Below are 17,535 nucleotides of genomic sequence, written 5' to 3' on the forward strand. Positions count from 1 at the left end.
AAACTGAAATACTACGCTTGGTAAAACTGACCTTCTGCAAATGTAATCCAAATGCTACCAAAACATAATCTTAAAAAAGCCTTAAATTTAAGAGAAAAGAATATATTATTGTTTTTAAGCAGCAATTGTTCCTATTCATCCTCCTATAAAATAAATATTATATTAATTAACACCATCTAATGGTCAAAATAACTAGTTAAAAATCAAGACCAGTAATAGGATTCAATTTTAAAAGTGAAGTGGTGATTGCAGACACACTGTCATAGAGATTAAAGTGCCTAAAAACTCTGCACTAGCAAATCAGCAATGTATGTACTAGGCTTACTGGGCTTAAGGATAATTTCTACACTCTATCATTAAAAGATTTTCTAAAAGCCCACCTAGTTCTAGGTCTATATATTTAAACATATAATAGAAGACATATAGCAAAGAGAACATACAACATAGCCTTTATTACTAGTGAATAAGAGCACTGATGATGGATTCAAACTGAGTTACCAGCTCTGTAACCTTGGAAAAGTAACTTAACTTCTCTGACCCTTAATTCTCTCATCAATCCAATAAAGGCAGTAACAACAACTACCTTGCAAAATCATTATGATACATATAGTAAATCCTCAAGAAATGTTCATTATGACTATTACCTCTATATGTTATGTATGCTAGGATAAGACCATATGATTTATATATAACTGTATAGAATTTTAGCTGTAGATGGAATGATACATAGCATAGTACAGTAGTGAGGAACACAGGCACATAGAAAACACTCAGTAAACAATAGCTAAATTATTACAGCATATACTAATAGAATAAAAGCACCCTAATAAATAAATGGTCACTGAATCCAACAGTTAGTTCACAAAAGATGGATTTAACAGTAAGCAAATAGATACAGAAAAGACAAACCATATTATTACTTAAAAGAATATAATTAAAACAATGAGATCCCATTTTTCACCTATTAGACAAAAATGCTAAGATAATTCAGAACATTGACAGGAAAAAAAGCAGGTTGTTATATGAAGGAAGTGGGCTTAGTTGGGGGACTACTTCAATAACTTCAGTAGATATTAATTGATACTAAGATTTATTCATTCATTTGCTCACTCATTATTATTTGTTCACTCATTTATACTGAAGCACTGTTCGAGACATTTGAGATACATCAACCAGCAAAACAACCTTCGAGTTTACATTTCTGTAGAGAAATATGTATAATAAGTAGTAAACAATAAATAAGTAGATATATGTCAGAGGTAATATATGTTATGAAAAAAAAGGATAGGGGCTTTAGAAGTGTGGGAGTCAATTGTATTTTTAAACAGGGCATTGGCCTTGTTAAGTAACTAAGCAAAGATCTGAAGAAGTAAGAGAGTATGCTGATGGACATGTAGGGGAGGCCATTCCAAGCAGAAAGTGCAAAGGCTTGGTTTGTTTGTTCCAAATTGTACGGACGCTGGGGTCAGAGTGCTGGTGCAGCAATACTCTGAGTTATCATTTTACCCTCTGGATTTTTAGAAAAGGAGGACAAGTAGAGACCTGAACTGGCAGTTAACCCAGTTCTGATGTGCTAGAAGGAGCTTTTCTAAGACCAGTGGAAGATAGTACACAAGATACTGAAACCAGGAAATCTAGGCTCTGCTCAGTGATCAACTCTGCCCTCATTCTTGCCCTTATATGATCACTTTTCCTGGCTTTTCTCCAAAAAGTATATGCAAATACTAGTCTTTTCTTGCATGCAGTGGTAAGCTCCAAGGTTCAGGTTTGGTACTGCAGGGAAAACAAAAGAGCAAGACTATTAACATTTTTCATTCTAGGACATTCAGGCCAACGTTGCTCAAGGGAAGAGGGTAAATGCTACCATACTATCATGCTATCCTGAAATACGGGAGCAAATAAAAGCAATCAAGTTGTTTTTCAGTCTTGTCCTGTTGCCTTTGTGCATATTTTTTTCAAAACTCTGGTGAGAAACAAGCATTTGGTATAAAAACCACCATTAACTATGGTTCCCTAATCTATGAAGAAAATAGGATTGGAAAAAGTAGGGAGCGTTCAGTGAGTCTAGAAGTAAGGGTGATAAGGTTAGAGAGGAAGCGGGGGGGGGGGGGGGGGTGTTGAGCAAGGGGGATGACACCATCTTGAAAAGTAAAAGTCTTAGTCACTCAGTCGTGTCTGCCTTTTTGTGACCCCCATGGACTGTAGCCTGCCAGACTCCTCTGTCCATGGACTTTCCCAGGCAAGAATTTCAGAGTGGGTTGCCATTCCTTTCTCCCGCCTTATAATCCCATCTTATAATATATCCTGCCTTAGAGTTCAAGCCCTTTTAAGTTGGGTTTTCTGTTACCTGCAGCCAAAAGCATCCTAATATATACCTCTTCTCTTTGCTTTTCTTGGGCTTTGGTTCATCAAGGTAAACCTCCTCCCATTAGAGATAACAAATATTAAGAAGATGACATTTCCTCACATTACTTTACTTCTATTCACTCTATCTGTTCTAGATCACAGGAAAATTTTTTTCAACACTGAAGATAAAAGCAAGACATGAATAGTTCCTTTCTCATCAAAACTATTTGCAAGAAACAGGAGATTCAACTAAAGAAAATGGGTTGTTTATACTTGAGATCCCAGGATGAAATAGTACTGAAAGCATCTCCTGGGAACTGGTGCTGGAAATTGGCCTGAAATTACAGGTCCCTCTGGAGAGCTCAGCAGCTGTCTAGGGAGGACCCTGGTACTCCTCCCGCTAATGTGATTCAGCTACTTCCTAAATCTCTTTGTTCCTGGCTCATTACTAAGTGGGAACTTCCCTCTGTACCTTTTAGTTCAAATACACAAGAAAAAGTATATGACTGGCTTAATCACTAGGCCACACCACGCAAGTCCAAGGGTGTTGACAAGCTTGTAGACTAGCTACTCTTGCATCGGATGTCCTGACATGATCCATATGACTGTGGGACAGATAGGGTCCTATAGAAAGGAATAAGCCTCTTTAAGACAACTGGGGTGAATGAGTGAATGAATGAATGAACCAACTCTGGATAAGGCAGGAGATGACAGACAGCTCCATCACATTCACTTTCTCTTTGTTAGCAAGCAACCTTTTATAAGCAAGGGGTCTGTCTCCCTCTTGATCTCCCTTAATATATAATTTGAAAAATCTTTTCTGTTGCCTTACTTTTCATTTATAATACTTGATTCATCCTGATAGCTGCTTTTGTTTCCTTCTTCACAACCATGTATCAATCTTCTAAAATTTGAACTCAATAGAGAATACCCAGTAATCAGACAGGTTTCTGTTAGGACCTCACTATCAGGATGGCAATATGATTTTCATGGGCCCTTTAACCTTCAGAAGACCTTTCCTCAATTAAAATATAAATTTATTTAGACATATATATAAATATACATCTATATACATATAAGCTGTATTTTATAACTGTGTTGGTGTAAACAAATATAGTACAGATACAGACAGATACAGGCTGGATTCATTATTGATATATTCATTTCTTCTCCAAATTATAAAAGAAGTTATCGTCATGGGCCCCTAAAAGTATCATGGACCCTCAGCACTGCACCTGTAGTGGGTAATTTGGCCCTGTTTGGCATAAATCTTCTCAGGATCTCCTTTGCACAACCAGATTTTTATCTTCTCCTAACTTTCTTAAACAGTCCTGTCAATGGTCCTGCCAATTCTATTAGTTATTTCCATAGTGCAGAATAACTATTTAATAGAATTAAGTGAAGTAAGGACACTTTGTAAGCCATGAATTACTTAACAAAGTTTGCATAATAATATACTTTAAAATTTTTAATTTCAATACCTTTAATCAAAAATTTAACGTGTTGAATACCTGATAACTGTGGCAAAAGAAAGTACTGAGAGTCGTGTACCTAAAAGTTTATTTTGTTTTAAAACGCTGACACAACACAAGTAACATACAGAAGTAGTGCTCTGTTCACATCACTGGTTTCCCTGTTTCAACAAGACTTCTGTTTCTAAGGGAAAAAAAAATTTAACTCTGTCGATTCAATTTTGTTTAGAGATATTTTGGTTAAAACTCATAATGAGAAACCAAGAGAGATGGCCTTCAGTGACTCATCACTGACTTGTTGAAGGCCACATAACTTAACTCGGCGCTATTTTTAGAACTAAATAAGGCCCTTCTCTTCCTGCAGTACACGCCTGTACTGAGTGTACCTCTTCAGAGCAGCTGAGGAACATCTCTTTCCATAAGCCTTTCTTCTGAGACCTTTGTAGTTCTACAATACAACGGGTGAATGTGAGTGCCAGGCTGTCTGAATATGATTGAAGGGAGAAAGAGGTAAAAATTCCTCCTCCCCAGATGGTTCCGTGTAACACCATTCCTGGTAAAAAAAATTCTCCTTTCTCCTCTATCATAAATTGAGGCGGTTGTGAGCTGTGTGTATTGAGTTGCTAGAGGAGACCTACTTACATTTGGGATAAAGGCATCCTGGCCAAAGATCTACCCACTAACTCGCACAGACGAACAGGAAATAATGCACTACCAATTTAAATGCATAATTTCAGAGAATCTTAAAACTGGAAGAAACTTTAAAATTCAACCAGGGCAATTTCCTCACTTCATTACAAATACATTGTGAGGCTTAGATGAGATGTATGAGTCACACAGGGCCTGCCTTGAGGTAAAGTGAAAAGTGAAAGTCGCTCAGTCGTGTCCAACTCTTTGAGACATCCATGGACTATATAGTTCATGGAATTCACCAGGCCAGAATAATGGAGTGGGTAGCCATTCCCTTCTCCAGGGGATTTTCCCAACTTACAGATTGAACTCAGGTCTCCCACAATGCAGGCAGAATCTTTACCAGTTGAGCCACGGGTAGGCATATAACTAATGTTAGTCTCCTACTCTTGAAAGTTCTCTGGGCCTTTATTCTAGGTAATCAGACACAGGAGTTTCTGCACTCGGGCCCAGAAATATTTTTTCAAAAGTTTTGGGTGTGATGCCCTGTTTTTAAGCTTATATTCAGTACTCACAGATTTATTTTAAGCTTATATTCAGTACTCATGGATTTTTCTATTTTCATTCCAATAATCAATTGCACTTATGGTAAGCATCTTAGAAAAAACATTTCAGAACTACCAAAAAGAACAGTCAAATAAAGAGAAAATAATTCTTAACCTAGAGTATCTTGTATCATTATTATTATTGTTGCTGTTATTTTTACTATCGCTACTATTATAACACTGGGATACAGAAGGATAAAGAGGACACAGAATAAGCATAAGACGTTGTTTGCCTTGATGCGATAATTGCTCTCATAAGAAATAAAGACCAGGAAATAACGTATTACCAACTTAAATCCACAATTTCAAATCCTAAAACCAGAACAAACTTTAAAATTTCAACTTGAGCAATTCCCTTCCTTCATCACAGATAAGTGATGAGGCTTAAATGAGATGTGTGAATTCCTTATTTTTTATGTAACACTTAAAAAAATACTTCAAATATCTTTAAAGACATTATTTTGTAATCATAATATTATTTCCTGTACATCATGATGTAGGGGAAATGTGAATCCATTGATTAGAATATAGGGTAGGCAAGCTTCCTACAAAAGGAAGAATAGTAAACATTTCAGGCTTTGCCAGCAGTACAGGCTGTCTGATGCATTTTCGTTTGCTTTTTTTTTTAACAACTTCATTTATTTATTTATTTATTTTTGGCTGTTCTGGGTCTCTGTTGCTGTGCAGGTCTTTCTCCATTTGTGGTGAGCAGGGGTTATACCCCGTCACAGCGTGCGAACTTCTCATTGCAGCAGCTTCTCTCGCGGAGGGGCACAGGCCCCAAGTGCATGGGCTTCAGTAGCTGAGAGCTGAGGTTTCCAGGCTCACAGCGCAGGCTCACAGCATGTGGGATTCCCCCCAGGCCAGGGACAGAATTTGCCTCTCCCGCACTGGCTGGTGGATTCTTTACCAATGAGCCACCAGCAAAGCCCTCTTTTCCTTTTTTTAAAAAATATAAAAATGTTTCTTTTCTCACTGGCCATACAAAAGCAGATGGGTCAATTTGCTGTGCTGACGCAAGGACTAGATAATAAAATTAAAGTCGTAAGAGATAAAGTATTAAATCAATTTATAAAAACTGATAAAATGAGGAACAGAATTGAAATACTCACACTTCACTCAGTATACCATTCTACATCTATGAAAAAGCTCTACCTTACCTGAAATTCATCAAAACATAAGAGACATGCTTCTTCACTAATTTCTTCAGCTATAGGAGCTATTGGATCGTATGATTTAGCCATGAATCCTGGTTTCCTCTTTGGCAAACTCTGTTTAAGGTGGTGTATCCCTTAAATGGATGAAATTAAACACAAATCAAATACTGTACTAAAAGTATATTTTAGACAACTAAGTACACACTTTTTAAACCTCTAAATGAAACAGTGTGTATATACAAATGAAGTTTAAATTTCACATATAAGCAAATACGATTATTAAGGCTGACTGCAGTTTCTCTACCTCAAAATAAGTTGTTCGCATATTACTACATTCCCATGGTTGTAAGGACACTCTGTGGTCATTCCATCTCCACTGTTCAGCCACTTTGGAGATGACACAGTGACAGAACAGATGATTAGATGGTAGCTGATGGATCAACAGATGGATCTTAGCCCTGAGAACGTCAGGGATGCAGGCACCGGAGGTCATCCTGCCCTCTATGTCTGGCACGTCTAATCAGGATGTTTCCTTACTTCCAGCAAGTCCCACTTTATTCACTATGTTACCAAATGCTGAAAGTATTCGAAGAATAGTACAATATTCTTGCCCTGAGGAGGTTACAGTATGGCTGGTAAACAAATAAGGCAAAGATGAAATAATGTAAGAACACTGACAAAGCAATAAAGCATACATACAAGAACAAACTGAATGCCTACATGCTAAGGTGACACAGAGGAAAGGGCCTAATCAAGAATACCTTGGTGAGACAGGTGTGGCTTTAACATTTCTTATTGATCCTTAGTAGACAGAGGAAAAGTCTGGCCTTCACAGAGTAACCTCTGTTCTCTGATTTGGAAGGAATGAATTTGTCTCTAGGACCAACTCTGGACACATTACTAATTGTTTCAATATAGCACAAAATAAATGAAACTAAATAAAATCATACTTTTAGCAAAAATCAAATTTTTTAGATTAAGAACTTTAAAATGAGGAAAATTATTTTGCAGTGTTTGGCCACATAAAAAAAACTTCTTTCAGATCATCAACTTACTTTGGTGAACGTCTAACATGAAACCATGAAAATGAACACGTTTTTTCCTCTTCATTTCCACATAAGCATAAAACATGTCCATCACCATTGTTTTCCCTGTACCTTAAAAAAAAAAATACTATTAAACACTATGTACTGATTGCTCTAACGATTGTTCATTAGCTTTGGGATAATGAACCAATACTCTGCTACTGGAAAACTTAACACTATGTTACTTTTTTTTTTAAAGGAGTGTTTATTTCTTATGTTAAACTACCTAAAAATAAAATGTAGATATTCTTTTCTGTTAAAATCCTGTTTTTAGGAAATACAACATTTAGTTAGCACTCTGGGGACTATTTCTTCCAGATAACTATGTTCATAAACTGGCAATATTTACAGATTATTTATTAGTTAGTTTCTCTTCTGAAAGGCACCAGTATAAACAAAATAATTATTTTATTATTTAAAATAATAATAAATAAAATAAGTAACAGCCCTTACTTAGCATGAAAAAAAAGTGTCAGTCACTCAGTCATGTCTGACTCTTTTCATGTGGACTGTAGCCCACTAGGCTCCTCTGTCCATGGAATTCTCCAGGCAAGAATATTGGAGTGGGTAGCCATTCCCTTCTCCAGGGAATCTTCCAGACCCAAGGATCAAACCTGGGTTTCCCGCATCATAGGCAGATTCTTTACCATCTGAGCCACCAGGGAAGCCCGTGGAACTGTCTTAGACACTATGGAAAATTCACCAGTGAAAAATAAGAAAATATAGACTAGCATCTAACATAAAAACTGCAAATAAATAACAGATATAGATTAGAGCTGGATAACTGAAAATTATAATTTTTAAAAAGCTGAGAATATAGGCTTTGAAAGAGGCCTACTTGAAAAAATTCAGATACAGTTAACCTTTATAATTAAATTATCCAACTGTAAGCACTCTGAAACTTTTAATCACTATGATCACATTAGTAATTGAAGAATCAACAGGCTGAGTATTTAACAAGGCATGCACAGGAAGCCTATTCCCTCACAGAAAGCCCAGAGCTTTGGGGACACTGAAAGTGATCAAGTTCATTTCACATCCAGCACTCCCCAGCTGACAGGCCAGGGAATGCTGGTCTTGTTTCTCATCCTCATGGCTTCTTCCACCATCCCATGTACACTGTTGGTGGGAATATAAATTGGTGCAGTAGCTATGGAAAACAGTATGGAGACAGTTTTAAAAACTAAAAATAGAACTACCATATGACCCAGCAATTCTACTCTTGGGTATATATCTGGAAAGAAGGAAAACACAAACTTTAAAAGATGCATGCATCCCAGTGTTCACAGCAGCAGTATTTATAGCAGCCCAGATGTGGAAGCAACCCAATTGCCCATCAGCAGACAACTGGATTAAGATGAGCCCTATGTCACTTCAGATTTTAGCTTGCAGGCACTTTTCAGATTGTTGCACAAAAAGAGGGAATCCATGTAAAATACCCGGGTCTAACTGAGTTGGGCTGAGAGATCATGACTGTGGGAGTCCAAAATGCAGGTGAAATTTGCGAGGCAAGGTGCCAGAGAGGAGGCAACTATACAATGAAAGAGCCCCAGAAACCAACACATGGGCACTCTTCAGTCTTTCGCTGAATAACAGCTGTTCACATGTAGGGTGATACCTCATGACAGGAGGCAAAGAAAGCTGTGAGATGAGCCATTTCCAGAGATAGTGATACATTCAACAGCTTGAAAGATGATCCACTGAACTATGCTGAGTGAAAAAGAGAAAGCCAATCTTAAAAAGTTACAAGGTTTCTTATTTATATAACATTCTTGAAATGACAGAATTTTAGAAATGGAGAACAGATTAGTGGTTGCCAGGATATAGAAATGGAGGGTGAATAGGTATGGTTATAAAATGACGGGCAATACAAGGAATTCTTGTGGTAATACAGTTGTTCAGTATCTTGACTAAGGCAGTGGATACATGAACCTACATAAGTGATAGACTGTACAGAAATAAATACACACACCTAAGTGAGTACAGCACAGCCAATATGGAACTCTCAGATACAGAAGGCCAAGTGCATTCCGTGCATTATGCCATTTTATCTAAGGGACATGAATATTACCGAATTTTTATATCCTTGAGGACTACTGGAACCAATCCCCTGTGGATACCTAGGGATGACTATATAATTAAAAACTGGAGAAATCTGAATAATATCAGTGAGTTGAATCAATGTCAATATCCTGGTTTTGATACTTATACTACAGTTTTGCAAAATGTTGCCTTAGAGGGGAAATGAGTTAAGTGCATAGAGATCTCTCTGTATTACTTCTTATAACTCCATCTGAATCTATAATTATCTCAATGAAGTTTTTAATTAAAAAAATACTTCAAATGAATCAAGCTGGCATGTAAGTAACTTGTTTAACTACCTGTCACAATAAAATTCAACATATAAAAATTAGATAATCCTGGAACCCTCCTGTACTGTTCAAAGGAATGTAAATTGGTATAGCCACTATGGAGAACATTATGGAGGTTCCTGAAGAAACTAAATATAGAACTACCATATGATCCAGCAATCCCATTACTGGGCGTATACCCAGATAAAACAATAATTCAAAAAAATACATGCACCCCAATGTTCATTGCAGCACTATTAAAATAGCCAGGACATGGAAGCAACCTAAATGTCCATCAACAGCATAATGGATAAAGAAGATGTGATAAATATATACAATGTAATGTTATTCAGCAGTGAAAAAGAACAAAATAATGCCTTTTGCAGCAACATGGAGGGACCTAGAGATTATCATACTGAGTGAAGTAAGTCAGACAACAGAAAGACAAATATCATATGATATTGCTTACATGTGGAATCTTAAAAAAAGGGTGTAAGTGAACTTATTTCCAAAACAGAAGTAGAGTCACAGATATAGAAAACAAACTTAGAGTTACCAGAGGATAAGGAGAGGGGAGGAATAAATTGGGAGATTGGGACTGACATATACATACTGTGCATGTGTACTAAGTTGCCTCAGTCGTGTCTGACTCTTTGAGACCCTATGGACTGTAGCCTACCAGGCTCCTCTGTCCATGGGATTCTCCAGGCAAGAATACTGAAGTGGGGTGGGATCTTCCCAACCCAGGGATTGAACCCAGGTCTCCCACATTGCAGGCGGATCTTCACCATCTGAGCCAACAGGGAAGCCCATATATATACTATTATATGTAAAACGGAAAACAATTAGAACCTGCTGTAGGGCATAGGGAACTCTACTCAGTACCCTAAAATGGTGATATATGGAAAAAGAATCTAAAAAGGAGTGGGTATATATATATATGTATATATATATATATAAACTGATTCACTTCACTGTACAGCAGAAAGGAACACAACATTGTAAATCAACTACATTCCCGTTAAAAACTTTTAAAGATTATATAATTTTCACAATGCTTGAAAAAAATTTTTGAAAAAATTCAACACGCATTCACAGTAAAAACTCTTAGCAAACTTCCCTGACCTCATAAAGAACAAATACCAAAAAACCTACAGTGAAAAGATACTCAATAACATTTCAAAGATGCGAATTAAAACTATAATGAGATATGACTTCATATCCATTAGGATAGATATTATGAAAACAACAAACAAAAACTGGATGATGAGGATACGGAAAAATGGGAAAACTTGTACATTATAGGTTGGAATGTAAAATGGTGCAGTTGCTATGGAAAACAGTATGGCAGTTCCTCAAAAAATTAAACATAAAACGATCAGGTGATCTAGCAATTCCACTTCTGGATATATACAAAACAACTGAAAGTTGGGATTCAAACAATATTTGTACATCAATGTTTACAGCAGCATTATCCACTAGTCAAAAGATGGGAACAACCCAAACATCTGCCAGTAGATGAATGAATAAACAAAATTGGTATAAACAATATGATAGAATATTATTTAGCCTTAAAAAAAGCATGAAATCCTGACACACTACAACATGGATGAAGAGCAATATTGCATAGGAACCTGGAATGTCAGGTCCATGAATCAAGGCAAATTGGAAGTGGTCAAACAGGAGATGGCAAGAGTGAACGTTGACATTCTAGGAATCAGTGAACTAAAATGGACTGGAATGGGTGAATTTAACTCAGACGATCATTATATCTACTACTGTGGGCAGGAATCCCTTAGAAGAAATTGAGTAGCCATCATGGTCAACAAAAGAGTCAGAAATGCAGTCCTTGGATGCAATCTCAAAAACGACAGAATGATCTCTGTTTGTTTCCAAGGCAAACCATTCAATATCACGGTAATCCAAGCCTATGCCCCAACCAGTAACGCTGAAGAAGCTAAAGGGTTCTATGAAGACCTACAAGACCTTTTAGAACTAACACCCAAAAAAGACGTCCTTTTCATTATAGGGGACTGCAATGCAGAAGTAGGAAGTCAAGAAACACCTGGAGTAACAGGCAAATTTGGCCTTGGAGTACGGAATGAAGCAGGGCAAAGGCTAATAGAGTTTTGCCAAGAGAATGCACTGGTTATAGCAAACACCCTCTTCCAACAACACAAGAGAAGACTCTACACATGGACATCACCAGATGGTCAACACCAAAATCAGATTGATTATATTCTTTGCAGCCAAACATGGAAAAGCTCTATACAGTCAGCAAGAACAAGAGTGGGAGCTGACTGTGGCTCAGATCAGGAACTCCTTATTGCCAAATTCAGACTGAAATTGAAGAAAGTAGGGAAAACCACTAGACCATTCAGGTAGGACCTAAATCAAATCCCTTATGACTATACAGTGGAAGTGAGAAATATATTTAAGGGACTAGATCTGATAGACGAGTGCCTGATGAACTAGGGATGGAGGTTCATGACATTGTACAGGAGACAGGGATCAAGACCACCCCCATGGAAAAGAAATGCAAAAAAGCAAAATGGTTGTCTGAGGAGGCCTTACAAATAGCTGGGAAAAGAAGAGAATCAAAAAGCAAATGAGAAAAGGAAAGATATTCCCATCTGAATGCAGAGTTCCAAAGAATACCAAGGAGAGATAAGAAACCCTTCCTCAGAGATCAATGCAAAGAAATAGAGGAAAACAACAGAATGGGAAAGTCTAGAGATCGCTTCAAGAAAATTAGAGATACCAAGGGAACATTTCATGCAAAGATGGGCTCAATAAAGGACAGAAATGGTTTGGACCTAACAGAAGCGGAAGATATTAAGAAGAGGTGGCAAGAATACACAGAAGAACTGTACAAAAAAGATCTTCATGACCCAGACAATCACAATGATGTGATCACTCACCTAGAGCCAGACATCCTGGAGTGTGAAGTCAAGTGGGCCTTAGAAAGCATCACTACAAACAAAGCTAGTGGATGTGATGGAATTCCAGTTGAGCTATTTCAAATCCTGAAAGATGATGTTGTGAAAGTGCTGCACTCAATATGCCAGTAAATTTGGAAAATAAACTGCCAACATCTGTTGGATCATCGAAAAAGCAAGAGAGGTCCAGAAAAACATCTATTTCTGCTTTATTGACTATGCCAAAGCCTTTGACTGTGTGGATCACAATAAACTGTGGAAAATTCTTCAAGAGATGGGAATACCAGACCACCTGACCTGCCTCTTAAGAAACCTATATGCAGGTCAGAAAGCAACAGTTAGCACTGGACAGGAAACAACAGACTGGTTCCAAATAGGAAAAGGAGTACGTCAAGGCTGTATATTGTCACCCTGCTTATTTAACTTATATGCAGAGTACATCATAAGAAACACTAGGCTGGAAGAAGCACAAGCTGGAATCAAGACTGCCAGGAGAAATAACAATAACCTCAGATATGCAGATGATACCACCCTTATGGCAGAAAGTGAAGAGGAACTAAAAAGCCTCTTGATGAAAGTGACAGAGGAGAGTGAAAAAGTTGGCTTAAAGCTCAACATTCAGAAAACTAAGATCATGGCATCTGGTCCCATCACTTCATGGGAAATAGATGAAGAGACAGTGGAAACAGTGGCAGACTTTATTTTTGGGGGCTCCAAAATCACTGCAGATGGTGACTGCAGCCATGAAATTAAAAGATGCTTACTCCTTGGAAGGAAAGTTATGACCAACCTAGATAGCATATTAAAAAGCAGAGACATTACATTGCCAACAAAGGTCCGTCTGGTCAAGGCTATGGCTTTTCCAGTGGTCATGTATGGATGTGAGAGTTGGACTGTGAAGAAAGCTAAGTGCCGAAGAATTGATTCTTTTGAACTGCGGTGTTGGAGAAGACTCTTCAGAGTCCCTTGGACTGCAAGGAGATCCAAGCAGTCCATCCTAAAGGAGATCAGTCCTGAGTGTTCATTGGAAGGACTGATGTTGAAGCTGAAACTCTAATATTTTGGCCACCTGATGCAAAGAGCTGACTCATTTGAAAAGACCCTGATTCTGGGAAAGATCGAGGGAAGGAGGAGAAGGGGACAACAGAGGATGAGATGGTTGGATGGCATCACCGACTCGACGGCAGTGAGTTTGGGTAAACTCCGGGAGTTGGTGATGGACAGGGAGGCCTGGCGTGCTGCGATTCATGGGGTGGCAAAGAGTCGGACATGACTGAGCGACTGAACTGAACTGAACTGAATTGAACAACATGGATGATTCTTGAAGACACTGTGCTACATAAAATGATTCAGAACAAAAGGATAAGTAAGCATTATATGATCCCACTTATATGAGGTACCTAAGGTAGCAGTGAGTGACCCAAGATCACTGCAGATGGTGACTGCAGCTGTGAAATGAAAAGACACTTGCTCCTCAGAAGAGCAGCTATGACCAACCTAGACAGCATATTAAAAGGCAGAGATGTTACTTTTCCAACAAAGATCCGTATAGTCAAAGCTATGGTTTTTCAGCAGTCATGTATGGATGTCAGAGTTGGACCATAAGGAAAGCTGAGCACCAAAAAACTGATGCTTTTGAACTGAAGCTGTTGGAGAAGATGCTTGAGAATCCCTTGGACTGCAAGGAGGTCCAACCAGTCCATCCAAAAGGAATTCAGTCCTGAATATTGACTAGAAGGACTGATGCTGAAGCTGAAATTCCAAATCTTTGGCCACCTGATGAGAGGAACTAACTGACTTACTGGAAAAGACCCTGATGTTGGGAAGATTGAAGGCAGGAGGAAAAGGGGACCACAGGATGAGATGGTTGGACAGCATCACCAACTCAATGGACATGGGTTTGAGCAAGCTCCAGGAGTTGGTGATGGACAGGGAGGCCTGGCATGCTGCAGTCCATGGGGTCACAAGGAGCTGGACACAACTGAGCAACTGAACTGAAAGTAGTCAAATTCCTAGAGACAGAAGGAGAATGTTGGTTGCCAGGGACTGGGAGGGAGGGGTTATAGAATGGGGTATTATTGTTTAATAGGTACAGAGTTTCAGTTTGGGAAGACGAAAATGTTTGGAGACAAACAGAGGTGATGTATGCACAACAATTTGAATGCACTTAGTGCCTTTGAACTGTACAGTTAAAAAGGTTAAAATAGTAAATTTTATATTATATATATGTTGCCACAACAACAACAACAAAAAACTAGTACATTAACACACACACAGACACACACATACACACCCTATAGTCAACACATCTATAAGTCATCATACTTACTAGGGAAGACTGAACACTTCTCCCTAAAATTTGACACAAGGACACCCACTCTCATGACTTCTATTCAATACTGTACTGCATCCTAGCTAATGAAATGAGGCAAGAAAAACAACTACTGAACTGGAGGCATAGACACTGTAAAGGAAAAAAGTAAATTGCTTTTATTTACAGACATGATTGCATACACAAAAAAAATTTGAAGAAGCTACCAAAAAACCACTAGAGTTAGTAATTGAATTTAGCAAAGTCATAAAAAAATCAATTGATTCTACATATTAGCAGTGATCAACTGGAAATTTAAATGTTAACATACAATACCATTTGCTAAAGCCTTTGACTGTGTGGATCACAACAAACTGGAAAATTCAAGAGATGGGAATAAATCTCAAAAATATACAAGCAACTCCTGAAGCTCAATTCCAGAAAAATAAATGACCCAATCAAAAAATGGGCCAAAGAACTAAACAGACATTTCTCCAAAGAAGACATACAGATGGCTAACAAACACATGAAAAGATGCTCAACATCACTCATTATTAGAGAAATGCAAATCAAAACCACAATGAGGTACCATTACACGCCAGTCAGGATGGCTGCTATCCAAAAGTCTACAAGCAATAAATGCTGGAGAGGGTGTGGAGAAAAGGGAACCCTCTTACACTGTTGGTGGGAATGCAAACTAGTACAGCCACTATGGAAAACAGTGTGGAGATTTCTTAAAAAACTGGAAATAGAACTGCCATATGATCCAGCAATCCCACTTCTGGGCATACACACTGAGGAAACCAGATCTGAAAGAGACACGTGCACCCCAATGTTCATCGCAGCACTGTTTATAATAGCCAGGACATGGAACTAACCTAGATGCCCATCAGCAGATGAATGGATAAGGAAGCTGTGGTACATATACACCATGGAATATTACCCAGCCGTTAAAAAGAATTCATTTGAACCAGTCCTAATGAGATGGATGAAACTGGAGCCCCTTATACAGAGTGAAGTAAGCCAGAAAGATAAAGAACATTACAGCATACTAACACATATATATGGAATTTAGAAAGATGGTAACGATAACCCTATATGCAAAACAGAAAAAGAGACACAGAAATACAGAACAGACTTTTGAACTCTGTGGGAGAATGTGAGGGTGGGATATTTCAAAAGAACACCATGTATACTATCTATGGTGAAACAGATCACCAGCCCAGGTGGGATGCATGAGACAAGTGCTCGGGCCTGGTGCACTGGGAAGACCCAGAGGATTCGGGTGGAGAGGGAGGTGGGAGGGGGGGATCGGGATGGGGAATACGTGTAAATCTATGGCTGATTCATATCAATGTATGACAAAACCCACTGAAATGTTGTGAAGTAATTAGCCTCCAACTAATAAAAAAAAAAAAAAGAGAGACATGGGAATATCAAACTACCTGACCTGACTCCTGAGAAACCTGTATGCAGGTCAAAAAGCAACAGTTAGAACCAGACATAGAACAGACTGGTTCCAAATAGGGAAAGGAGTACGTCAAGGCTGTATATTGTCACCCTGCTTATTTAACTTCCATGCAGAGTACATCATTTGAAATGCCAGGCTGGATGAAGCACAAGCTGGAATCAAGACTGCTGGGAGAAATATCAATAACCTCAGATATGCAGATGACAATACACTTCTGGCAGAAAGCGAAGAAGAACTAAAGAGCCTCCTGATAAAGGTGAAAGAGGAGTGAAAAAGCTGGCCTAAAACTCAACATTCAAAAAATGAAGATCATGGCATCCGGGCTCATCACTTCATGGTAAATAAGAGAGAATAAAGTGGAAACAGTGACAGACTTTATTCTTGGGGGCTCCAAAATCACTGTGGATGGCGACTGCAGCCATGAAATTAAAAGACACTTGCTCCTTGGAAGAAAATCTATGATAAATCTAGACAGCATATTAAAAAGCAGCAACATTACTTTGCCAACAAAGGTCCATCTAGTCAAAGCTATGGTTTTTCCAATAGTCATGTATGGACGTGAGAGTCGGACCACAAAAAAGGCTGAGCACCGAAGAATTTATGCTTTTGAACTGTGGTATTGGAGAAGATTCTCAAGAGTCTTGGACTCCAAGGACTGCAAGATCAAACTAGTCAATCCCAAAGGAAATCAATCCTGAATATTCATTGGAAGGACTGATGCTGAAGCTGAAGCTCCAATATTTTGGCCACCTGATGCAAAGACCTGACTCATTAGAAAAGACTCTGATGCTGGAAAAGATTGAAGACAGGAGGAGAAGGGGATGACAGAGGCTGAGATGGTTGGATGGTGGAATCACCAACTCAATGGACATGAGTTTGATCAAGCTCTGGAAGATAGTGAAGGACAAGGAAGAAATTAAAGAAAATATTTTAAAATTAAGAAATATCCCATGCTGATAGATTGGAATGCTCAATATTTTAAGTTATCAATTCTCTGTAGACATTGATCTTTTTTGTTTTTCATTTATTTTTATTAGTTGGAGGCTAATTACTTTACAATATTGTAGTGGTTTTTGTCATACATTGACATGAATCAGCCATGGATTTACATGTATTCCCCATCCCGATCCCCACTCCCACCTCCCTCTCTACCCGATGCCTCTGGGTC

The 17,535-nt window shown here is 38.3% G+C and overlaps 1 protein-coding gene across 6 annotated transcripts in view; it reads right to left on the reverse strand.

Annotated features, from left to right (window-relative positions):
- AFG1L (AFG1 like ATPase) overlaps positions 1–17,535 on the reverse strand; it is a 192,708-nt gene that overhangs the window by 119,872 nt on the left and 55,301 nt on the right. For all 6 annotated transcript variants that reach the window (XR_006338446.1, XM_043890450.1, XM_043890452.1 and 3 more), the window contains exons 4-5: positions 7,266–7,367; positions 6,214–6,344 (exon numbers count right to left, since the gene is read on the reverse strand). Coding sequence is in view for 5 of the 6 variants with exons in the window: in XM_043890450.1 (XP_043746385.1) it covers positions 6,214–6,344; positions 7,266–7,367 (233 nt within the window). In the remaining variant the exon portion in view is untranslated. The remainder of the gene's footprint in view (positions 1–6,213; positions 6,345–7,265; positions 7,368–17,535) is intronic.

This window comes from Cervus elaphus, chromosome 28 (genome assembly GCF_910594005.1).
Source record: "Cervus elaphus chromosome 28, mCerEla1.1, whole genome shotgun sequence".
NCBI classification, from domain to species: Eukaryota; Metazoa; Chordata; class Mammalia; order Artiodactyla; family Cervidae; genus Cervus; species Cervus elaphus.